At 41.3% G+C, this 26,662-nt stretch overlaps 2 protein-coding genes across 8 annotated transcripts in view; one reads left to right on the top strand and one right to left on the bottom strand.

Annotated features, from left to right (window-relative positions):
* The window catches only part of PACRG (parkin coregulated), a 473,776-nt gene extending 468,602 nt beyond the window's left edge, over positions 1-5,174 (bottom strand). For 4 of the 7 annotated variants that reach the window (XR_012638860.1, XM_074948740.1, XM_074948745.1 and 1 more), the window contains exons 1-2: positions 4,971-5,061; positions 4,638-4,796 (exon numbers count right to left, since the gene is read on the bottom strand). Coding sequence is in view for 6 of the 7 variants with exons in the window: in XM_074948740.1 (XP_074804841.1) it covers positions 4,638-4,796; positions 4,971-5,027 (216 nt within the window). In the remaining variant the exon portion in view is untranslated. Of the gene's footprint in view, positions 1-4,637; positions 4,797-4,886 lie in introns of all 7 variants that reach the window. The other 3 variants (XM_074948742.1, XM_074948741.1, XM_074948743.1) reach the window with 3 other exon arrangements.
* A 173-nt stretch (positions 5,175-5,347) lies between these two features.
* Positions 5,348-26,662, top strand: part of PRKN (parkin RBR E3 ubiquitin protein ligase) — a 1,223,721-nt gene continuing 1,202,406 nt past the window's right edge. Inside the window, exon 1 of the mRNA XM_074948732.1 lies at positions 5,348-5,399. Within this exon, the coding sequence (XP_074804833.1) occupies positions 5,393-5,399 (7 nt within the window). The 5' untranslated portion in view covers positions 5,348-5,392. The remainder of the gene's footprint in view (positions 5,400-26,662) is intronic.

The following is a 26,662-nucleotide window of genomic DNA, read 5'->3' as shown; positions in this document are numbered from 1 at the left end:
CAGCATGAAGATCAAATTAAAAAGAAATGATCTGGTTTCCATAGCCCATATGTCTGCTGAAAGCCGAAAGAATGTCATTTCTTGGGGCTTGCCTGAGGTTTGTTGGTTTGAAAACAGGAGAGAGTTGTTATTTAAAACATTTCTGATACATTAGATGCAATCTACCCAAGATATGAAGTGTATGACAGAAAACAATACCAGAAAATAATATAACATTAATGGTAGGAAGTTTACAAGTTAATTTACCAACATTGGGAGAACAGCAAGAAGTAAGATTAGAAATTCCCTCCACTTTCTCCAGTGTGTCAGTATTTTTCTGGTATCCAGAGTCCCGATCAACAAAGGGGCCTAAGCTCCAGACTGGGTGCCTAAGTCCCATTTTTTGTCTTCAGTGAGATTCATAAAATGTACACCAAACACTGTAGGCACTTAAACTCTCTCAGTACCTAACTTGTCATGGAAAAAGTTCCCTCTGTGCCTAAGTTTCTGCCTCTGAGTGTGACATTGCTGCTTTACACTAGGTGTCCAGTTGCCTATCTCCCTCCTAGCCCAGAACAATCCAAAAACTGGGGGGAGGCTAGGTGGATGAACATCTGAGGCCACCTACCAGATGGGGTCTCATTCAAAATTTGCACAGAGGTCTACCACCTCTAGGAGAGTGCTCTAATCACTGAGCTCTGGGAAATTCTGATGTCAGGCTCCCTTAGTCTCTCCTCTTGAAGCTGTTCCACCATGGATAAATAACAAAAGAGTGACTGGAGCAGGGGGACTGGAACCTGAATCTCCCAGCTCCCAGCTCGCTCTCGTTCAGTGACTATTTAAATATTTATCCACAGGGGGAAAGTCATAGGACCAAGGAGAGAGAAAGAATAACTCTGTAGCCTGGTGAGTAGGGCACTCATGGAGGGGACCCCAGGTCCAGTCCCCCTTCTCCAATCACTCTTTAATTATTTATCTACAGTGGAAAAGCTACAACAGGAGAAATTGAGGGACCTCCACATCAGAAGATCCCATAGCCCAGTGGTTTGAGTACATTCCAAAAAGAGAGAAGATTTCTGTTTAAATCCTTTCTCCCCTGTCAGCAGAGTGGGGACTTGAACATGGGGCTCTACATCCCAGGTAAGTGCTCTAACCCCTACACTAAAAGTTATACAGTGAGCACCACCTCCTCTGGCTGTTTTTTGTGGAGCAAGGCAGACACCTCACTCATTCCTGTTAAAAAATAGCTTCGACACCTAAGCCTCCTGACTCCAGGAGATGGGCTCCCATCCCTAGCAGGCTAGCTTTTGTGGATCACATTCTTAGGTACCTATCTCTCCCCATTCACTGCATAGGGAGCCTATACACCAGCCTCAGGCTTTGTGGATCACAGTGTTCGTTGTTCCTGTAATTTTCTGAGCATGTAAAAATTAGGTGCTGAAACGTTCAGCATTGCAATGACTAAGTCCTTTTGTGGACCTGACCCAAGGTACTCAGAACTTTATATAATATTCCAGCAGAGGTATATAGAGAGAAAATTGTCTTGTGAACTCATGCCTGTGCATTTGCAGCCAATAACTGCCCAACAATTTGAAGGATGGAAATGCCACTAAACTTATTCACAGGACTCAAGAAGAGAAAATAGGATTCACAAAAGATCTATGGCCTGTCTAAATCAAAGGATGGAAACTGTCTAATGTTCATCTTATGGAGAATGTGGGATGAATGTGATTGCAGATAAAAATACCAGTCAAAGTAATAGACTGATTTTAATGAAAATCGTGCACAAAATTGGGAACAAATTTGAAACGAGCATCAAAGACCAGCTTGTCTGGGTGAAAATGTAAAAATGAGGTTTTGGACATGAGGGCCCGTAGCTTGCTAGCACATACTGTAGATGTGAGAACTATTAGAAAAACATAATTATGATCTAGGACAGTGGTTCCCAAACTTGTTCCGCCGCTTGTGCAGGGAAAGCCCCTGCCGGGCCGGTTTGTTTACCTGCCACGTCCGCAGGTTCGGCCGATCGCGGCTCCCAGTGGCTGCGGTTTGCAGCTCCAGGCCAATGGGGGCTGCTGGAAGCGGCAGCCAGCACAACCCTTGGCCCACGCTGCTTCCCGCAGCCCCCATTGGCCTGGAGCAGCGAACCGCAGCCACTAGGAGCCACGATCAGCTGAACCTGCGGACGTGGCAGGTAAACAAATCAGCCTGGCCCGCCAGGGGCTTTCCCTGCACAAGCAGCGGAACAAGTTTGGGAACCACTGATCTAGGAAATACACACTGATAGGCTCTAAATGGAGGACTCATGAACCCCAGAATTAGAGATAAATGTTCTATGCCATTTGAAAGTTAGGATTCCAATCTTTCAGATGTGGTAGAGCATAGATTCTAGTTATGAGCTCTTCAGAGTGGTGATTATACAGTTCTTTCTGTTTCTACAGAGCCCAAATCCTGACTGGAGACTTTGTGAATTAAAAGCAATAATAATAATAATTAACAAACAGTTCTCTATACACTGATCACTAAAATCAGATTAGAATACAAGTTTGTTGACGGTTCATATGAACATAAGAACGACTATACTGGATCAGACCAAAGGTCCATCTTGTCCAGTATCCTGTCTTCCAACAGTGGCCAATGCCAGGTTCCCCAGAGGGAATGAACAGAACAGGCAATCATCCAGTGATCCATCCTGTCACCCATTCCCAGCTTCTGACGCCATCCCTGCCCATCCTGGCTAATAGCCATTGATGGACCTATCCTCCATGAATTTATCTAGTTCTTTTTTTAACCCTGTTATAGTCTTGGCATTCACAACATACTCTGGCAAAGGAGTTCCACAAGTTGACTGTGCGTTGTCTGAAAAAATACTTGCTTTTGTTTGTTTTAAACCTGCTGCCTACTAATTTCATTTGGTGAGCCCTAGTTTTTGTGTTATGAGAAGGAGTAAATAACACTTCCTTATTTACTTTCTCCACACCAGTCATGATTGTATAGACCTCAATCATATCCCTCCTTAGTCGTCTCTTTTCCAAGTTGAAAAGTCCCAGTCTTATTAATCTCTCCACATATGGCAGCTGTTCCATACCCCTAATCATTTTTGTTCATATCCTTGTTTTATGTTATAGCCCTGTTTTTTACACTTCGTGTTTTATGTCTTTAAGGCCTAATTCAGGCAAAGATTTATGCATGTGTTTAACTTTATGCACTATGAATAATCTTATTGAAGTTAATTTGATTAAGCACATGCATAAAGTTAAGCACCCGGGTATGACATTTATTATTTAATAGGCTACCATTAAATAATAAACGTGTTTTTATTATTACATGATAATAGGTCAATGCTGGGGGGGGGGCTTTGCTCTTAATTATTGTTATTTGTTAGTTCAACTGAGACCTCTAGAAGGGGAAAATGTTATTTCTCAAATATATTCTACAGAGTACAATGCTTCTCATTATATTTAAGGTAGACTTGTTTGTTTGTTTTTCTTCTAAATTTTGATATATATAATGAATTCCAGAGGCTGGGTGAGATCAGTTTCTAGAGGTTTTTTCATGCATTTTGTAGTTATTATTGGGAACGTATATGCAATTAAAAAGAAAGAGAAAGAAAGACTGTTGCCAACACCTTGAATTGTACCCAAAAGCAAACAAAAAGCCAATCCAGAGCTTTGAGCACAGATGTTATGTGCTCATAACAGCACATCCCACTTAGAAACTGAGCAGCATTACCAGAAGCTTTGAGGTTTATTTATTCAATTTAATGGAAGCAATCAGTTATAACAATTACTATAGGAAAGGTTCGTTACAAACACAGGGTGTGATATTGCAATCTTTACTCATGGCAGAAGTCCCACACACTTTAATAGAATTACTTCTGTAAAGACTGTTAGTGAAAGTAAAGGTTGAAGGATCAACCCCTATTTGTCATCCTCATGCTAAAGGGCTAGTCACTAGAAAATGAATGTTTATTTTCAAGGTAATATTTTCTAATACTGTGTGAAAGGTTTTTGATGATTATTTTTGGAAGTTCTTTTAAAAATGCTGTATTTTTCTTGTTTTCAGAGTTATGTAATGATGTTCAACTGTTTTCTCCTACTTCTTTGTATAGGTTTTCCTTTAACTAAAATACATACTTATAATAATAATTAATAGTAATATGTTGCATTTCTACAGCATCTTTCAGTTGAGGATTTAAGGACTGTCTCCTTTGAAAGAAAAAACTTTCACCATATGATGTGACATTTATGTCATAATTTCACTAGTGACACAAGGTGAGGACTTTCTGACACAGTGTCATGGCATGACATGATAACATTTTAATGCAGTACAACATAATTATGTTTGGACATAACTCCATGATAGGTTGGAATTTGATTCAATATGATTTGATTATGGAAAACAATATAACAACACACACAGCGACACAAAATTGGCACATTTTAACCTGAGGTATCACAATATGCTGAGAGACCACCCATTACCTCGAGATGACATTTCCTCAAGGCCTCAAAGCTATTTCCATGACCAATTAGTCCCAGTTACAATCATGCCAACCCTACATACTTTCTGGCAGGCACCGCTCCCGCCCTCCAACATGCTTCATGGGCACATGAGTCTAAACAAATTAAAAGCCTCTTTAGTGGCAACAAACATACCACAGTGTTTCTCATCATGGCTTTAACAGTGAATCCATCCGTGACCTGCTGCTTGGTTCTCCTCAGCTGCCCCAGTGGCTGCTGTTGTTGTGGAGGTCTCTCTCCAGTGAGTTTCGGGGGGCTCGAACCATCTTTCTCTGCCACCATTTCACCAGGCACCTTTGTGGGGGACAGGAAATAAATATATAGGCGAAAATAATATATTGGGAAAAAACAAATCCTCCCCACTGTCCTGCTGCCCTTCCTCACCCCCTGCCGCTGCTGCCCTTCCTCACCTCCTGCCTCCCTTCCTCTTCCTCTTCCTCACCCCCTGCTCTGGCTGCCCTTCCTCACCCCCTGCTGTTGCCTATGGAGGCTCCCGTGTGGGGTCTGGCTGGGGGGGCGGGACATTGACTCACTTTGTCGCTAACACCAACACGCTTCTAGGGACGCCTCTCGGTTGCTAGGCAACGTGTCAACAACCTGCCCGGCTTCTGTTTGCGGTCACGTGAGAAGGGGGGGAAATTGCGCCGATCACGTGGAACAGCCCGGGCTAGAGCAGGAAAGAGCGCACGCACGAGAGAACTACACTACCCAGAGTACTAAGCGATCGGCAGGCTGGCTCCAAGTGTGCGCATGCGCACTATGACAGCAATCCTGTCGACTCGCCCTGCAGTTGCGTGTTCAGTCAGAGTGCTGAAGGCGAGAATTTGACTGCGAGCGCGGACGGGAACGGGTGCGTGCGCGCGCTCCCTCCCCTCCCCCCCACCGTGGCCATGATAGGTGAGTGAGTGAGACCCGGATGCAGCGGCCCCCTCCCCTTTTCCGGCCTGCTCCCCCGCAGGCTCTGGGCCCTGCTCTGCCGGCGCAGGAGTGAGCAGCCTGTCGTGTCTCTCCCCAGCCTGGGCCCCCGGGTCCGCTCCCACCGCGCACACGCTGTGGCTCGTGGCCGCCGGCTCCACCCCGCCGCCCGCTTTCAGGCCTGGCCTCGCTGGCCGTCCGCCACGAGCTTGTTCGTCAGCAGTGGTGTGGTTCTTCTTCGCCCCCGCCAAAGGGCCGCCCCGCCACCAGGCCGGTCCCGAGAACACCGAGTGTGACCTTCTGCCTAGCCATTGACATAGAAAATACCGTGCGCTCCCCCAGCACAGCTTTCCCGCACTGTGCACACAGCCACCCCTCTCCAGAGCATAGCCACATAAGATACCCACTTCGTGTGCCCACCCTCATTGTATGCCCGCCCCCCAGCAGTACACATCCCCTGGCTCTACACAACACATCCATACCGTATGCACATCCCAACATAAGACAACCACCCCCTATGCACGCTCCCACACCATACACCCACAGTACACACATACTGTATGCACCTAGAGTACATACACCTCTCCCCCCTACCGCCCATGTAGTATCTGCATACACCCACACACAGTACTTATTGGTGAATTGATCTTGCAAGTCTGGATTCCTTATTTCGCCAGCACCATCAATGTGGATGATGCTTTACAGGCAAATGATATAGTACAAGGGACTGGACTCTGCACTCCTTCTTTGCAGAGTTAGCTACACAGAAGAGAACGGGAGGTTTTTACACCCACTTTGCACTGGCATCGGTTACCACAAAAAGAGTGAGACATTAAAAACTACAAAAAGAAAAGGAGGACTTGTGGCACCTTAGAGACTAACAAATTTATTTGAGCATACGCTTTTGTGAGCTACAGCATCCGATGAAGTGAGCTGTAACTCACGAAAGCTTATGCTCAAATAAATTTGTTAGTCTCTAAGGTGCCACAAGTCCTCCTTTTCTTTTTGCGGATATAGACTAACACGGCTGCTACTCTGAAACCTGACATTAAAAACTGATTGTTTTCCTTTTTTTCCCTCCAGAAAACACTTGCCTATTTCAATGAAGTGTATCCCTTGTGTCCATTCACCCTGTGGTCTGAATATAAATCTTGATGTATGCAGTAGGTCCCAGGATATTAGAGAGACAATGTGGGTGAAGTAATATCTTCTACTGGAGCTTTGTGTAAGCTCAGAAGCTTGTTTATCTCACCAACAGAAGTTGGTCTAATAAAAGATATTACCTCACCCATCTTGTCTCTATAAATCTTGATGGTAGCTGTGAATAAGTCATGGTTCATCTTGATCTTTCTTCACTGCCTTCATGCTGGTTATGAGTTGCTGTCTTGTGCAGTCCTGCTGTGCCATTATCCCTTCAGGCAGCAGGCATGGAGTGGAGCAATCAACCCACATTCTGGCCTCACAGACAGTGGTGGGGGTCAGGAGAGCACCGGGTAAGATGACCAGGGTAGTCCCAAAGTTGGCAACATGTAGTCCTCTGATAGTATTACAACACATGACTTTGTCCAACTAGCCAAAATTTCCCTCTAGTATTTGGGAAGAAGAGGCAATTAATCCCCAATATCCCGGTTCCCTCATTGTGGGTCCCACAAATCACAAGAGCCACCATGTGATCCCCTCAAAAACTGTAAAATTTCCTTTTTACATGCTCCCTCTCTTTCACTTTCATTTTTGTTATTTGGCTAATTACAGATAAAACAAGAAGAGCATAGAATTGAGGTGTTAGATAAAGTTATTTATGCTTAAAGGAATTCTTCCCATCCCCCTGATTTTAAACACCTTTTTTTCCGTGTCTCTCATATTGAGTGTTTGTCTCCTATCTGAGACCTAATCAAGATTAAATGTATGCAATTTTATGGTTGATGTATAGATGAGACATTCATCCTCTAAAAGTTTTGTCACTGAATTTCTTTGGAAATTGTTGCATAATCTCCATTATTTTTACAGTTAGAAATTCTCTTTCCTTTCTCATTAATGTATGGCTTTCCAAAATGTTAGTGCACTGTTATTCTCTTTAAACCGTTTAAAGGCAAAAGAAAGTTAAGTGTAATTTTGCAACTCTGTGATTTTTTTTTATTCTATGTGAATATTATATGCAACATCTACTGCAGTCTGTGCCTAGTTGCGTATATCTGTTTCTTTTTTTCTCTAATGCAGTAGAAAGCATTTATGAGACAGCTTGATTTAATGAAAAAAGTGTTTTCATATCCAAATATTTATATATCTTGATGAATTCTACAGAGATCAGATCACATTATGTGCTTACAGAACTGCAACTCTTGTTCTTTTTAAAAATTCCTCTAATTTCTTTAGCAAGTTATTATAATACAGTTTAAAAAGGCATATGTGACTTAAAATTTTGAAGGTAAGAAAGGCTTGAATGTCATTTGCTTCTTATTGTGTGGCCAGTAGACCTTGCTTGAAGACCATGTCGAAAGTCCATGAACTGAGCCCTAGCCTTCCTGTTAGGAATAAATCTGCACAAGTCTTTGATTTGGTTTGCATATGACCTAATGCAAATTACAGTACCTTGTTGACCTGAGTTTGTAGGAAATGACCTACTAAGACAAAAACTCTTTTGATCAACTTTAAACGGATCATTTATAAACTGATCAATAAAGTCTCAAAGCAGTTGACAGATGCTAAATATATATGTGTGTATTTTAAACATATAATGTTTTTTCAAGCCTGACAAAAATACAGGAATCATATATTCTTACAGTATAGTGTTCTTGTGGATGATTTAGTTAGGAACAGTAATGACTACAGATCCAGCAATTTGATCTGTGTGGTTGGTCCGTGCACTCGTACAGAGAGCCCCACTGACTTCAGTGAAAATTTGTGTGGGCATAAGGGTGTGGCCCACCTGGATCAGATTGCAAGTCCATGGGACCATGCACAGTATATAAAGTTAAGCATGTGTGTAAGTGCTGGCAGCAATGAGGCTGTATTTGTCTTTTCACTATAGCAAATAGTGAATGCATAAAAAATTTAAAAATATATTTTGATTAGTGGAAAATTATTGATACTACAATATATTAATTACTTAGAGCCTTGAGTGATTTATGGGATGGCAACAAATTTTTATTTGAGACAAAAAGAAAAAAAAACAAAATCCAAAAGATTAGATGTATATAAAACACTGCCATTCTGTATCACATCCAAGGTCCATCTACTTCAGTATCCTGTTTCTGACAGGAGCCTCTAGATGCTTCAACGGGAGGGTAAGAACCCTACAGTAGGGAGATGAGAGTAATCTGTTTGCAAAGGTCTCATTCTGGTTTCTAATAGTTAAGATTGGTTTAAAACCTGAAACATAAAGTTGACTGTCCCTTCCAAAATCTGTTGTAATTAATTATGATAACTGGATATTCCTGATATTCATATAAATATCCAGTCTCTTTTAGAATCTTATAAAGTTCTAGGCCTCAATGACTTATTTATTTCCTTTTATCAATTTTTAATTTCCCACCGTTTAGTTTAATTGAATGTTCCCTTGTTTGTGTGTTATGAGACAGGGAGAACAGAAGTATACCATTTGTTATTTTATCATGTACGTCTTATGGTCTGCTTTCTATAGTAAACAATCCTAAACTTTTCAATCTCTTCGTATGAGAGATTTTCCAGACCGTTGATTATTCTCAGTGCTCTCCCCTATAGTTTTGCAATATCCTTTGTGAGATGGGTTGGTAGTGCATGCAGTATTCCAGATAAGGCTGTGCCACTGGGTGAAGTAAAAGCATTATAATGTTCCTTGTATTATTCACCATCTCATTCCATATGCATCCTAAGACTTCTTAGCTTTTTTGGCTGCAGCTGGACAATGTGGATGGGTTTTCATTGGACTATCTACAGTGACACTGCAGTCCCATTCTTCAGCTGATACAGTTAATTTAGAACCTGTAAGGTGTATGAGTAAGGTAGTTAATTAAAAATCCTATAAGGTGTATTAGGTAACTTTTCAGAAATAACAACAGCAGTTTGGTTGGAAATGGAGTACCATGTAGTCCAAGACCTCAATGCTGACATTTAATCTGAATTGTATTAAAAAGCATAACTTTATATGTAAAAAGAAGAGGAGTACTTGTGGCACCTTAGAGACTAACCAATTTATTTCAAATATTCAAATATATTTTCAAATATATTTCAAATAAATTGGTTAGTCTGTAAGGTGCCACAAGTACTCCTTTTCTTTTTGCGAATAGAGACTAACGTGGCTGTTACTCTGTAACTTTATATGTGTTCATTATTTCAGTAGAGAGGTTACACTCCTAAGCCTTCAAAATATGGAAATATATTGATATTTATTTGTGTGACATCTTTATTTGGAACATCATACCAACCAATTAGTTGTGTAAGTGTCAATAGACTTCTGATAGACTATCCATGGACAAACTGATAGACTAACAGGGTTTTGTGCTACAAGCTTTACTGTTATGGATCTTCATTGAAGTCACGAGTGTTTCCTGAATTCTAATTCTTAGATAACATCTTTGAAAGTATTCAGCAAGGTAAATACCAAAGACAATATTTGTTGCCTAAACTCTTGAAGGAACTGTGTGTCTCCTGAGGTTTTCCCCTTTTAAGTGAAGTTGCAATACTCTGACTCCAGAATTGCCCATTTCATTTATTAATAGTTTTTAAAACTTTGTAGCCTATTTATATATAATTTCAGTTTGTTAATTGGCTATGCAGTTAATGATTTCAGGGAACTATTTAAAAGGGAAAAGAATTTAAGCATTTACAGATATTTAGAGAATGGGTCATTTGACTTGGTATTTCCCATTTAATCAAAAGAATATGTATGTACAGGCATTGATGAGTGCAAGACAGGACTATTCTCATGAATTACTGACTGTGGATGAGGGCAAAGTTTGTTTTCCTCTTTTCATATTTGCAAAAGATAACAAGCACCTCAACTGAGTTTCAATTCAAAATTTTGTACTTCAGGGATCAGTATTTTATTTGGTTGTCATTGGTCCAGAGCTAGCACTTAGAACTGCACATGAAAGCATTTGTATTGGCTTTCCCAATTCCCAAAATGCTTCTCTACCTTGTATGTTATAAGGCATGAGTTTTCAGGTCAGACCATAGTTCAAAAGTCAGGTCATTCTTATTACCCGTTCCCTTTCTACCCTTCACCCTCCCGCAAGCTGTATCTGTTCTACATATAATTTGCAAATCCAAGTTTTCTGTGTGGCTTGTTAGTATGTTGCATGTCAAATGTTTAAAAGTAGCAGTGTGAGTAATTACTATCTTAGTTTTATAAAGAGTTTTGAACCCTAGTATTTTAATGTAGATATTAAAAAGAAAAGCACCTATTTCCTTCCTATTAAACCAACAAGCAACTCTAAATGCCTACGGAACACTTGTTCTAATGTATTTCTTAGGGAATCACAGGAAAGCACAATGTTAGAGAAATAGTACCTTAGAATACTGCATAACCAGAAATCTGTAGTCCACATGCGTTAATCCTGCTGTGGAGGGAAGACTTATCAGATCCATTTTCAGAAAATGATAATTGTAAGTAATAAATGTATAATGTAATTACATATTTTAAGTTGCACTGTTTATCTCTCAGTATATCCAGTCTATTTCGAGTACTGTTTGCCAGGCACTTTTCAAAATCACCCAGTTAACTTTTGGAAAGTAATCCATTGGAAAAAAACTTACTGGATTCTGGAAGGAGTTAGATACTGTATCATAAATCTACTGTATTTGGCTTACTTAATAAAGGGAATCATGGTACTCTTTCCATCAGTTAAAAGGTTCTAAAACAAGGCTTAGTTTGTCAAAAGTATGTGTATATAATAAAGAGAATAACAAAACCAGACCTCATTTCTATTCAGTTATAATTTTCAATGTAATAATATTTTTTGTATATAGAACCAGATTCTCAGCTAATATAGATTGCCATAGAACTATTGAAGTCAATGGAGCCACACAGGTTTACACCAGTTGTGGATCTGGCCCTTCTACAGTTGTGGATCTGGCCCTATTCACTGCCTAGTGAATGCAGTGCTGGACTGGGACCCAGCTCCGTCACTGGCCTTCTGGATGACCTTGGGCAAGTTACTTTCCTGCTTTATGCCTCAGTTTCCCTATCTGTAAAATGGGCATGATGATACTGACTTCCTTGGTAAAGCACTTTGAGATCTACTAATGAAAGACATTTATTATGATAGTTATTACTATTAGTATCAGTCATCCAGCAATCTCGAGGCATTTTATAAACATCAACTAAAACTAGCAACACCCATCAGATCTACCCCAACTGTAATTTGTGAACAAGAGTCTGATGTTCAACCACTTAAGAATTGTAGAAAAGCACAGCTAATTTGGTATGGAAATTGTCTTTGTTTCCCACCTAAATGTCATTATTATTCAGGTCTGTCAAAAAATGGGAAAACCAAATCAAGACTGAAATAATCATCTTGTTTTGAAAAGTTTGTAAAGGCTACTGAAGAACTGGAAACAGTTAGTAGAGTAGAATGTGTGAAGAAGTTTGTATGCCCAATAATAGATCCATATGAACCTGTTTGCTTTAGTAAATTTCTCTCCCTTTTGAATCTTGCTCAAAGGAACACATGGACTTGGCTGCACTGAGAAAAAGGGTAGAAAAGACCATCTAACAGCATCAGTCACAAGACAGATAGATTCATGTGTACACTGATGGTTCGGCAGACAAATCTTTTAAGAATGGTGGTTGTAGTATCTTCATCCAGTGGTGTAATGGAGAAAGTACAAGAAAGCACACTAGTTCAGGATATGTATGACCTATACAGCCAAACTGAAAGCTATTCTTACCTCGCTGCAAGACATAAACAGAACAGAAATAGAGGTGGATGTTGTGATGTTTATTGACTTGCAGGCGGTGATCCTCAATTCCTTTTGAAGACACCAGAATGCTAACAATGGTGTGGTTCATAAGGAGGCTCTGAGGATCAGAAAGTGAGGCAATCAATTGACTTTTCAATGGACTCCATCACACGTTGGGATATAAGGGAGTAAGGTTGCTGATGACCTGGCCAAACCTGGAAGATTGGAAACAGGTTGAAATGACAGTCATTAAGGATATTGATGTTCTATCAAGGGAAATATTAACTGAAATAAAAGGTTAGAAGATGAAAGATCCTCTTATTGATCTCAAAGCATCTCAGAAAATAACATTCACTATTGTAAGAATGCGTATGGGACACAATGTAGGAATGAAAATCAATAGAGATGGTACTAAGATATATCCACTCTGCAAGATATGTCAGGAGCAGACTTTTAACGTCAGCCCATGCTTCTGAATGTGATATGGTAAGGAAAGTGAGGCTTTTCATGTTGGACACCTTGGGTCAAGGCCTTACAAAGGACCCTGTTCATTCCCGAACTTCATGGCCTAATACGTTTATTGTTGGACAATACAACAGCAGCAACACTCATATTAAGTAGATGAACATAAATAATGTCTTGCCCAAGGTCATATAGAGAAAATCAATGATAAGAGCATGTATAGAACCCCAGAATTTTAGAGCCTCGTCCTCTTCACAAGACTGTACTGCCTTCACCTCAATCTACAGTACACTCTTCATTCAGTGTACTAAAAAGATTGGTCAGTAACTTAATTGTTAAAAGTAAGTGAATGAGGAGAGGTTTAGAAGTATAATCCAATGGAGAAAAGTTTTGGGAAAAGTAGTTTAGAAGAGCAGAAGTGTTCATGAATTAAATAAATAAGATTCATATTAGTCTTTTAGCTAAGATAAAGTTTGGTGTCAGTTTAATATCTGATGTGCCTTCCATAATGGAGACTATACTTGCAGTGAAATCGGTGATCTAATATAGTATGCCTTCAGCTTCTGACTTATCTTCAAGGAAAGTGAATCCTGACATATTTTCACCAGTGTGGTCTTCATCATGAATAAACACAGTAAGCTTAAATCTAGTTTTACATGCATGGACATTCACCGCAGTGGATCTTGAGCAATCTGATGCTGCACATAGCTATTCATGAATATTAGAAGATTTTCAAAGTACACCAACATTATAGTGTCATTCTGTACACACATTTATTTATAAGGGGATGGAAACAAGCAAAAAACTTTGCATTCAGGCTGTCAACTTTTCAAGTTTTAGCTTGATATAATTTAAATGACTGGGATATTAAAGCATGAAAATTGGGCTTTATAATGGAAATGCAAACTCTACGTACTAATTATTATTGATGATAGTAAGGAGTGTTTGCATTTCCATTGTAAAGCCCAAGTTTCACTAGATAAATAATTTAGAGGAGAAGTCATACCTTTCACTTATCATAACTGTACCATGCATGAGTTAATATTTAAGGTGATCTGAAGTCTGCAGGAAAATAGTGTTTAATGATTTTTTGCAAAGAAGTTCTAGCTAATGGTTCCTGGTGACTACGGAAGTTAGGTGCCAAACTTGCTTCGGTGCTTTTGAAAATCCCAGTAGGCACATACGTACATGTTTAGGCACGTAAATACCTTAGAAATCTGTCCCTGCATAGCTGTTTTATTAGATAAGTTTAAATGGCTCAATAGTAAAAGTTTTGGCCTCAGAATCCTAATGTTCAAGGCCTGCGTTTTTAAAGGGTGGTTTTTTTAAGCAGCTCTTAAAGTTCCCAGTATCTTTGCATACTGTAAAACCATATACTTGTTAAAGTATCCTTAAAAGAGTCTCAGGGTAGTACTGTACATATTATATGTCATGATACGTAAAGCCCTTTCTGGCTCCAAAGTTTCAACTGACACACACAAAAGTTCTTACGTCATAATGTTCCATGTTCATGAAGGGAGAATTTATGCAGAATATTTACTATAATATGTTAGCTTTTTTATATTTTGATCAATGAAAATAGTTTCTTACCTGCTGTTTCTTTAGCCTGTAATTGTGGCCCTCTGCTTATTCAGCATTTTAATTTGCATCTAATGAGGACATATTTAAGGGGTTTTTATTGTTTTGTTTTGTTCAAATCTGAGCAATTTCTCTGTTTGTTGACAAGCTTTCTGACATCAAACATTAAAGACTTGGTTATATCTCTTTCCCAATTGATTCATGCTTGACTTTAATAGGCTCAATCCCTATATTCTAATATACTGTAGTATTGCATCCTTGATCAATGAAAACATATAATATTATTAATAATGTCAACAGGATACTTTATATTATCCTCTGCAATATTCCTATTTCCTATTATTTTGGCCATTAATTCAAATTTTGGGTAGATAGTGATGGAATGTGGTCTGTAGCAGTGCTAGGGTCAGTGTGGGTGAAGAGGCATCACTAGACAGATACTGTAAATTATACTTAATCCTCTGCCTATATTTTAATTTATTATTGACTGTACGCATTCTTTGCTCTTAGGGTTCATGTGTCATTAAAGGACCTAGAATTTTAAAAAGGGAAACTATAGGTAAGATAGGTTATAGATATTCAGTAGATGAGTACTTTCAGTAGCCTAACACAAAATGTACAATTCACTAGTAAGTTTGCCTTTTTGGCATCCATTTTTATCATTGAGTCGGATTCTTGAAGGCTTTACAATGTATCTAGATCGAGGATATTTACCTCATGTTTCAGTAACTCCCTTTAAAAATAGTTTTTCAACTAGACTAATATTCATTTCCTTTAAGCTAAAGCAAACCAAAGCAAAACATTCCTTGATATATCATGTTGAGTAAATTAGAACTGCCTCAGAGCCAGGGTGTGACTAGATTTTAGGTAGCTGAGTAAAACCACTTGAGTTAATTATGCAGAGAGAATACTAGTTTAAGTAAGTGCCAGCAATGTAACAAGACAGGTGACCTAGGTTTTGTAGCAGATTCAGAATGATGGGTCAGGGTAGACTGAGACCATGACATAAATGGTATAATTAATGTTTGCATAACTTGTTGCCTTGGACAGCAAGAAATATAAAATCCTATTTTACCATATCCGCTAGTTATCCAACTAACTACTTATATAGTTCAAATATGATTTGTATGAGTGCAGCCTTATTCACATTTTGTTCTTCTGAAAATGTGAATTGTGGTGAACTGTGAATTGTGGTGAATTGTGCCAGGAACTGCAGCCAATGGGAGCTGCAGGGGCGGTGCCTGTGGATGGGGCAGCATGCAGAGCCATCTGGCTGTGCTTCCGCATAGGAGCCAAGGAAGGGACATGCTGCTGCTTCCAGGAGCCGCTTGAGATAAGCACTGCCTGGAGCCTACACCCCTGAGCCTCTCCCCGCACCCCAACCCCCTGCCCCAGCCCTGATCCCCCTCCTGCCCTCCGAACCCCTCGATCCCAGTCCAGAGCACCCTCCTGCACCTTAAACCCCTCATCCCCAGCCCCACCCCAGAGCCCGCACCCCTAGCTGGAGCCTGCACCCCAGCTCCCTGCCCCAGCCCTGATACCCCTCCCGCCCTCCAAACTCCTCGGTCCCAGTCTGGAGCCCCCTTCCTACACCCCAAACTCCTCATCCCCAGCCCCACCCCAGAGCCCACACGTCCAGCTGGAGCCCTCACCCCCTCGTGCACCCCAGCCCCAATTTTGTGAGCCTGCCATACAATTTCTGTTCCCAGATGTGCCCTCGGGCCAAAAAGTTTGCCCATCCCTGTTCTGGAGCCTACATTGATTATTAAAAGAAATGATCAATACATAAATTGACTTTCCTTCAAAAACAAAAAGTATCTGTATTTGGTCACCTGTTATGTGAAGACTACAGGGACATTTCTCTGGAGAACTACTAGAGGGGCCACAGAGTTGAGTCAGTTATCTGTCTCCTCACGTCCTGAACCCTGACATTTGGAGAACAAACATCCTAACCAGACAGGTTTCCAGTTTTATGCATTTTATTAACTAAATAACTATGCAAAAAGCATTAGATAAAATACATATAGCAAGTCAAATTAAAGGAAATGGGATAATATAACAAATCAAATTAGTTAACAGGTTAATCTAGTAAATTAGCTAGTAATTTGGTAAGCAGTTTGTTTTAGTGGTCAGTCCCAAAAGTAACAGGACATTCTCAGCTTCAGTGGCAACTGATATATTTATATGTCTACTGAATTGATAATACAGGGAAGGTCAGATCACTCCCAGTTTGAAGCTCATGTTGAGACTACATCTCTGATAATTAAGGCAGCCTAACTAAATTATAGGTGGTTAGGTGTCTCTTCCCCTCTACCTGGGTTACATGTAGCATTCTAGTACAATTGGAGGTGACTCAGCTGCAAAATTTCCAGACTGCTGAAGCATTTCGGTCTAGCAGGCCTCAGAGTACACAATGTTTTGCAAATACATCCTTATTATACATAAATCTTGAACTATATAAAGGATTAATTGGTAATATATATGTTGAAAGAGTTTGTAAGAAAGGTTTTTAATTTATCACAGTCAGAAGGCTTCCTTTAAGACTTATAGGAACTTATAGTTTATTATACTATATTGGAGCAATAGTGTATCTAGTTCATTATCTTTCCTCCAACAGAGATCTGTGACTAAGCCGTGGTCTACACTACAGAGTTAGGTCGAATTTAGCCGCGTTGGGTCGATTTTATAATGAATGTGTCTACACAAGAAACCCCGTTCCGTCGACCTAAAGGGCTATTAAAATCGACTTCTGTACTCCTCCCCGGCGAGGGGAGTAGCACTAACATCGACCTTCTGGGTCGAATTTGGGGTAGTGCAGATGCAAATCGAAGTTATTGGCCTCCGGGAGCTATCCCAGAGTGCTCCAATGTGACCGATCTGGACAGCAGTTTCAACTCCAATGCACTAGCCAGGTACACAGGAAAAGCCCCGGGAACTTCTGAATTTCATTTCCTGTTTGGTCAGTATGGCGAACTCAACAGCACAGGTGACCATGCAGTCCCCCCAGAATCGCAAACGAGCTCCAGCATGGAGTGAACGGGAGACACTGGATTTGATTGCTGTATGGGGAGAAGAATCTGTGCAGGCAGAACTCCGATCAGAAAGAAAAAATGCTAATATATATGCACAAAATCGCACAGGGCATGATGGACAGAGGCTACAACAGGGACACACAGCAGTGCCATGTAAAAGTCAAGGAGCTCAGGCAAGCCTACCAAAAGACAAAGGACGCAAACGGTCGCTCTGGGTCAGAGCCCCATACATGCTGCTTCTATGATCAGCTGCATGGCATTCTGGGGGGCGGGGGAACCCTACCACTACGCCACCACTGTCCGTGGACACCTGCAAGGGGGGAGTCTCATGCAACATGGAGGAGGATTTTACGGATGAGGAAGAAGAGGAGAAGAATGCACAGCAGGCAAGTGGTGAATCCGTTCTCCCCGGCAGCCAAGACCTTTTCATCACCCTGGAGCCAATACCCTCCCAAGGCGGGATCCCTGACCCTGAAGGCGGAGAAGGCACCTCTGGTGAGTGCACATTTGTAACTACAGTACAGGGTTTTAAAGCAATAGTGTTTAATGTTTGGTTTGCCCTGAAGACTTGGGATGCATTCATGGCTAGTACAGTTACTGGAAAAGTGTGTTAACGTGTCTGGGGATGGAGTGGGAATCCTCCAGGGACATCTCCGTGAAGCTCTCCTGAAGGTACTCTGAAAGCCTTTGCAGAAGGTTTCTGGGGAGGCCTTATTTCGTCCTCCACGGTAGGACATTTTACCACAACAAGCCATTTCCTGTTTGGTCAGCCAGTAGCAAGTAGTCTGGAATCATTGTAGCACAAAGCATGGCAGCGAATGGCCCTGGGTTTTGGTCACATTCAAGCAACATTCGGTCTTTATCTTTCTTTCTTAGCCTCAGGAGAGTGATATCATTCATGGTCACCTAGTTGAAATAGGGGAATTTTTGTAACAGAACAGCAAAAGGACCACATTCATGCTGGGCTATTTGGGCTTGGCTAAAAGGGATCATCCCTGAGAATAGCCATGCGGCGGGGGGAGGGGTGAAGGGATCATCCCAAATAACCTTGGGGAGGGGTTGGGGGAGGTGTGTGCTGCACATCCACCCGAAAACCACAGCCCCTCCTTTTAAATGTCAAACCCAACCGGCATTGCTTGCTATGGGAAAGGAGGACGCTGCAGTTTGAAAACATTCCCACATGTTATGAAGGTGTTAGAAGCCAAACCCGTGCACCCTTTGGCTTATCATGGCTGCCTGGAAATCAAATTCTGTTGCCCAGCCGTGTGTGATGTGTCACCACACCAGCAGGCGCTCAATATAAAAGGCAAAATGCGACCTTGTACCTAAAGCACATGTGCTGTCTGCTGTGAATTGCTTGATTCACTGTGAAAGAGTCTCCCTTTTGTTCTCAAAAATGTATCATCTTAAATTTTACTCTCCCTTTTTATCCCCTTGCAGGTGCAAATGTTTCTATGCTCCCCCTATCATCTCCGTCCCTGAGGTTATCGCAGATTAGAAGGCGAAAAAAACGGACTTGCGATGACGTGTTTTCTGAGCTCATGCAGTTCTCCCGCACTGATTGGGCACAGCTGAATGCATGGAGGCATTCAGTGGCAGAGTCCAGGAAAGCATTAAGTGAGCATGATGAGAAGAGGCAGGATGCAATGCTGAGGCTAATGGGGGAGCAAACGGACATGCTCAGGCGTCTCGTGGAGCTGCAGGAAAGCCAATAAGAGCACAGACTGCTGCTGCATCCACTGTACAACCACCTGCCCTCCTCCCCAGGTTACATATCCTCCTCACCCAGATGCCCAAGAATGCGCGGGGGGAGGCTCCAGGCACCCAGCCACTCCACTCCAGTGGATGGCCCAAGCAACAGAATGCTGTCATTCAAACAGTTTTGATTTGTAGTTTGGCTGCAATAAGCAGTGTGGCCTTGTCCTTCCCTCCTCTCCTCCTCCCCTACCCCACCCGGGCTACCTTATCAGTTATCTCCCTTTTTTTAAAATTAATAAAGAAAGAAAGCATGGTTTCAAAACAATAGTGACTTTATTTCCTTTGCCAGCTATGATCAAAGGGGAGAGGGTGGTTGGCTTACAATTAAAATCAACAAAGGGGGCGGGTTTCCATTAAGGAGAAACACACACAATTGTCACACCGTAGCCTGGCCAGTCATGAAACTGGTTTTCAAAGCCTCTCTGATGCGCAGCATGCCTATCAGTGCTCTTCTAATTGGCCAGGTGTCTGGCTGTTCAAAATTGGCAGCCAGGTGATTTGCCTCAACCTCCCACCCTGCCATAAACGTCTCCCCCTTACTCCCACAGATATTATGGAGCGCACAGCAAGCAGTAATAACAATGGGAATATTGGTTGTGCTGAGGTCTAACCTAGTCAGCAAACAGCGCCAGCAAGCTTTTAAACATCCAAAGGCACATTCTACCACCATTCTGCACTTGCTCAGCCTATAGTTGAACTGGTCCTTACTACTGTCCAGGCTGCCTGTGTATGGCTTCATGAGCCATGGGAGCCAGAGGTAGGCTGGATCTCCAAGGATAACTATTGGCATTTCAACATCCGCAACAGTAATTTTCTGGTCTGGGAAGTAAGTCCCTTCTTGCAGCTGCTCAAACAGCCCGGAGTTCCTAAAGATGCGAGCATCATGCACCTTTCCCAGCCATCCCACGTTGAAAAGTCCCTTGTGATCCACCAGTGCTTGCAGCACCATTGAGAAGTACCCCTTGTGGTTTATGTACCGGTTGGCAGGTGGTCCAGAGCCAAGATAGGGATATGCGTTCCGTGTATTACCCCACCACAGTTAGGGAAACCCATTGCAGCAAAGCCATCCACTATGACCTGCACATTTCCCAGAGTCACTACTCTTGATAGCAGAACGTCAGTGATTGCATTGGCTACTTGAATCACAGCAGTCCCCACAGTAGATTTGCCCACTCCAAATTGATTCCTGACTGACTGGTAGCAGTCAGGCATTGCAAGCTTCCACAGGGCTATCACCACTAACTTCTTAACTGTCAGGGCAGCTCTCATCGTGGTATTCCTGCGCTTCAGGGTGGGGGAAAGCAACTCACAGAGTTCCAGGAAAGTGGCCTTACACATGCGAAAGTTTTGCAGCCACTGTAAATCATCCCATATTTGCAAGACTGTGTGGTCCCACCAGTCTGTGCTTATTTGCTGGGCCCAGAATCGGCGTTTCACTGTATCAACCAGCCCCACTGCTGTCATGATGTCCCAATTGCCACATCTTGTGCTTTCAGGAACATCTGTGTCCATGTCCTCCTCACAATCGTCCTCATGCTGCCGTCTCTTAGCCAGGTTCTGCACATATTGCAGTATAATGCGCGAGGTGTTTACAATGCTTGCAACAGCAGCGGTGAGCTGAGAGGGCTCCATGCTTGCTGTGCTATGGCGTCTGCACGGGTAACCCAGGAATAAAGGTGCGAAAAGAATGTCTGCAGTTGCTTTCACGGAGGGAGGGGAGACTGACGACATGTACCCAAAATCACCCGCGACAATGTTTTTGCCCCATGAGGCATTGGGAGCTTAACCCTGAATTCCAATGGGCAGCGGAGACTGCGGGAACTGTGGGATAGCTTCCCACAGTGCACCGCTCTCTGAGTCAATGCTAGCCACAGTAGTGAGGATGCACTCCGCCGACCTAATGCGCTTAGTGGGGACACACAGAATCGACGGTATAAAATTGATTTCTAAAAATCAACTTCTATAAAATCGACCTAACTTCGTAGTGTAGACATACCCTTATACTTCAGTCTCATCCACTGGAAAGGGGAAAAAAGTATCTGGCCAATTATGCAGTGCTTTTACAGGGTGAAAAGTATTCCCTCCTAATCATTCCAAGGATTAGCTGACCTGTATAGCATGAGATCTTATACCTTGCAAATTACTTTATTGTTCTGTGAATCCTATCAAGTTTGCAACAAATTTCTGAGAACTGCCAAACTTGCTGACTTCTTACAAATACAGAGGTACTGGAGAGTGATAAAAATAGACTGTTATTTGGATCTGAATGAATGTACTGTTCTATAAAGGGGACTTCTAAAATCAGTGATATGCCATACATGAATTGTAGGAGTATAATTTTGATTGTTCTTATGTCTTTTAAAAGACCAAAACTCTTGTAAACATTTTATTTATGTATTTTGGTGTGAAAATATACCTTATACTGTTAGGGTTTTTTCGGATTTAGGGCCAAATTCTGCCTTTGGAAGGGTGTGCTTAAGTTCCCATAGATTTCAGTGGCAGCTGTGCATGTGCAACCAAGACAGTATTAGACAATAGTTACTATTCTGTATTTCTTATCCCTTTTTTCATGTGCTAAGTGGGATTAGAGATCCATCCTCTAACAATTATATAAATAAGTGGTATAATTTTAGATTTGTGAGTTTAAACCTACATTCTGTGCTCAGAAAATTACAGATGGCTGATAATTCTCATAATGCACATGCAGTAATATAGATATACCTCACTGGGAGTTTAAGGCCAAGGACTGGTGCATGTTTTGAAGGCAGCTCATTTCCCAATCTGTTATATATCAGGAACTGTGTCCCTGATGTTACCCAAATAGTGTAATGATGACATGCTGAAATATCTTTTTGTTGTTGTTGCTTGTTTTCAAGCCAATATTGCCTTTCAGTTTAATGCCTTTGCTGCTGTGTATCACTGTGGGTGTTTCATTTGAACAGTGGGGTTTTCAAGTGAGGTACATGGGTCAACAGTTCCCAGTAATATGTGTTTTGCTTCATCTAATAAGTAATCTGAGAGGTGCTAAAGTGGTTACTTAGATCCCAGTTCTTGAAGATATGATATCATACCATTTAATGTATTTAAACTGATAGTATAAAATTATCTAAAGGCTTTTATATATCTGACAGTTCGCGGAGCTCCCGTATTTCCTGCATACCTCTCTGCTTTCTTTGGTGATGGTGGTTTTTTATTTTTGTTGGTTTGTTTGTTTGTTCATTTGATTGTTTTTGAGCCAGTTGCAAGTCGATAAAATCTAGTGCTTGATGCAGTTATATATATGATTATCTTGTGTTTGGAAATTACGTTGATTCTATGAAAGTTTTGTATCTGAAGAATCTTGTTACATTTACTAAAGTAAATCTTAATGTTATATTAGCAAGGGTGACCAACCTGTGGCTCCGGAGCCACATGTGGCTCTTCAGAAGTTAATGTGCAGCTCTTTTGTATAGGCACCGACTCCGGGGCTGGAGCTACAGGCGCCAACTTTCCAATGTGCTGGGGAGTGCTCACTGCTCAACCTCTGGCTCTGCCACAGGCCATGCCCCCACTCCACCCCTTCCCACCCCCTCCCTTGAGCCTTCCATGCCCTTGCTCCTCCCCTGCATGCCAGGAAACAGCTGATTGGGAGATGTGGGGAGGGAGGGGGAAGCGCTGATCGGCCAGGCTGCCGGTGGGTGAGAGGCGCTGGGAGGGGTGGGGGGGAGCTGATGTGGGGTTGCTGTTGTATTACTGTGGCTCTTTGGCAATGGACATTGGTAAATTCTGTCTCCTTCTCAGGCTCAGGTTGGCCACCCGTGTATTATGGCATATGGGAAATATGCAGAAAAGTTCTTGTATCTTACAAAGCATATAGAGGGTTGGGTTCTTTTGTGGATTTGGTAGGTCTTTCTTTCTGTCTTTCCGTCTTTTTAGTATTGCCCTCTATACACAACATTAACGCGGATATCAGAATTCATTTTATCAGTAGGTCAGAAAAAAGGGGGGATAATTAATGTTTCAAATTTTGAATACTCAGACTTCTTGAAACCAATGGTTAAATAATGTCAGGTAAATAGAATCATAGAAGCGTAGGGCTGGAAGGGCCTTGAGAAGTCATCATGTCTGGCCTGCTGTGCTGAGGCACAACCAAGTAAACCTAGATGATCTCTGAGAGGTTTTTCTCAACTCTTGTTCTGAAAAACCTCCAGTTATGGGGATTCCACAACCTCCCTTGGAAGCCTATTCCAGTACTTAACTATCAGTATATTTAGAAAGATTTTTCCTAATATGTAACCTAAATTTCCTTTGCTACTGATTAAGCAGATTACTTTGTGTACTATCTTTAACGGACATGGGGAAAAAAAGATCCCCATCTTCTCTTTAACAGCCCTTAATATATTTGGTGTTATCAGGTCCTTCCTCAGTCCTCTTTTCTCATGGCTAAACATGCCCAGTTTTTGTAACCTGTCCTCATAGCTCAGGTTTTCTAAACCTTTTATCATGTTTGTTGCTCTCTTCTGGAGTCTCTTTAACTTATCAACATCTTTCATAGAATCATAGAACTGGAAGGGACCTTGAGAGGTCATCTAGTCCAGTCCCCTGCACTTGTGGCAGGACTAATTATCTAGACCATTCCTGACAGGTGTTTGTCTAACCTGCTCTTAAAAATCCCCAATGATGGAGATTTTCCTCAAGTGTGGCACCCAGAATTGGACACAGTACTCCAGCTGAGGCCTCACTAGTGCTGAGTAGAGCAGGACAGTTATCTCCTGTGTCTTACATAAGAAACTCCTGTTAATAAACCCCAGAATAGTATTAGCCTGTTTTGCAACTGTATCACATTGTTGACTCATATTCAATTTGTGATCCGCTATGACCCCCAGATCTTTTTTAGAAGTACCTTCACCTCGCTAATTATTCCCCATTTTGTAGTTGTGCGTTTGCTTTTTCTTTCCTAAGTGAAATATTTTACATTAGTGTTTATTTAATTACATATTGTTGATTTCAGACCAGTTATCCAATTTACCGAGGTTGTTTTGAATTCTGATCCTGTCCTCCAAAGTCTTTGCAACCTCTCCCAGCTTGGTGTCCTCTGCAGATTTTATGAGCATACTCTCCATTCCATTATCCAAGACATTGATGAAAATATTAAATAGTTCCAGAACCAGGACTGACCCCTTCGGGGCCCCACTAGATGCACCTTCCCATTTTGACTGTGAACCATTGATAATTGCTCTTTGAGTATGATCTTTCAACCTATTGTGCACCTATTTTATGGTAATTTCATCTAGGCCACATTTCCCTAATCTGCTAATGAGAGTGTCATGTGGGACTGTCTCAAAAGCATTACTAAAATCAAGTTGTATCACATCTACTGCTCCTCCCATCCACTAGGCCAGTAACCCTGTCAAAGCGGAAAATAAGGTTGGTTTGGCATGATTTGTTCTTGATAAATACAGGCTGGCTATTCCTTATAACCCTGTTATCATCTAGATGCTCACTAATTGATTGTTTAATAATTTGTTCGGTATCTTTCCAGTTATCTAAGTTAGGCTGACTAGTCTATAATTCTCTGTGTCCTCTGTGTTCCACTTTTTGAAGATAGGTACTATGTTTTCCATTCTTCTGGGACCTTACCTTTTTTCTATGAATTCTCAATGATAATTGCTAACTGTTCCAAGATTGCTTCAACTAGATCCTGAAGTACCCTAGGATGAATTTCATCACATCCTGCTGACTTCAATATACTTAGCTTACCTAAATAAATTCTGTAACTTGTTCTTGTTCTATTTTGGCTTTCATTCTTTTTTCTCTTTGCAGTTAATATTAATTATGCTAAGTATCTGGTCACGATTAACCTTTTTAGTTAAGAGAAAAGCAAAATAGGCATTAAACACCCCAGGCTTCTTGATGTCATCAGCTATTAGCGCTCTTTCCCCTCTAAGTAGAGGACTTACACTTTCCTTTGTCTTTCTCTTGCTTCTTATTTAAAGTACCTCTTCTAGCCTTTTGTGTCCCTTCCTAAGTGCTTGTTTTGTGCCTTATACTTTCTGATTTTGTCCCTACATGCTTGTGCTATTCTTTTGTACTGCTCCTTAGCAATTCATCCATGTTTCCACTTTTTATTTTCAGGTTAGTAAAGAACTCTTGATGGAGCCATCCTGGTCTCTTACTGTTCTTTTTATCTTTCTTTGCATTGGGATAGTTTGATGTTGTGCCTTTAATATTGTCTTTCTGAGAAACTGACAGCTCTCCGGAATTCCTTTATTCCTTATATTTTCTTCCATGGGACCTTACATATTAGTTCTCCAAGTTTGTTAGAGTCTGCTTTTTTAAAGTCCGTTGTCCTTATTCTGCCGCTCTCATTTCTTCCTTTCCTTAGAATCATAAAATCTATGATTTCATGACTGCTTTCACCCAAATGGCCTTCCACCTTCAGATTTGCTACCAGTTCCTCCCTGTTGGTCAGAATGAAATCTAAAATGGCTGTCCTTCTGAAACAAAAAGTTGTCCCCAATATATTCCAAGAACTTACTGGAAATGTTGTGTTTTGCCATATTACTTTTCCAACAGATGTCTGGATAGTTAAAGTTCCCCATTACTACTAGGTCTTGTGTTTCAGATAGTTCTTTTATTTGTTGTAGAAATATCTCATCCACCTCCTCCTCCTGATTTGGTGGTGTATAGTAGACCCCCTTCGATGACATCACCTTTATTTTTCCCCCTTTTATCTTTATCCAGAGACTTTCAACTGATCTGCCAGTGTATATATTCTTGATGTATAATGCAACACCTTCTTCTTTGCAGTTTCCTGTGTTTGGATCTTTCAGAGAAGGCCTTTAAAAACAAACAAACAAACAAGAAAGCAAGCAAACAGAAAAAATACACCCCTGAAGTTCTCTCTCCTCTCTAAGAAAAGGAGTACTTGTGGCACCTTAGAGACTAACAATGCATCCGATGAAGTGAGCTGTAGCTCACGAAAGCTTATGCTCAAATAAATTTGTTAGTCTCTAAGGTGCCACATGTACTCCTTTTCTTTTTGCGGATACAGACTAACATGGCTGCTACTCTCAAATCTCTCCTCTCTGTAGACAGTAAAGTTCCCCTGACACACCAGAATATGGATTGCCCTACTACCCTCTGCCAAAATCTCTCTTCCTTTCACTGTTACATGGCATGTTCTGCACCAGCTGACTGCTACAGGGATGGGGGATGTGGGGGAGGAGGGTGTACACATATAAATATAGGGCCTGATTCTGTATGGGGATGAGTGTCTTCTAGGGGGCACTGAACACATTCAGCTCCCACTGACATCAGGCTCAGGCTCCGAGTTCGTAAAATATTTTAGGAACCTATGATATAAAAGGCACTATATACATATAAGATTATATTATATTTAAATTTCTAACTGACTTACTTTCCAATTAGCAAACAAATAAAAATACGCAAAAAGATTGGAAGTTCTTGATGTAATAAATATGAAAGTACAACTTCCTTATCAAGGTGTTTAATCCTGCCTGTGCATGAGACATGATTGCAGATTCTGTTTATTGC

Source organism: Natator depressus, chromosome 3 (genome assembly GCF_965152275.1).
Source record: "Natator depressus isolate rNatDep1 chromosome 3, rNatDep2.hap1, whole genome shotgun sequence".
Lineage (NCBI taxonomy): Eukaryota > Metazoa > Chordata > Testudines > Cheloniidae > Natator > Natator depressus.
Note: the sequence above shows the minus strand (reverse complement) of the source record. Positions and strands in the feature narration are given on the sequence as shown.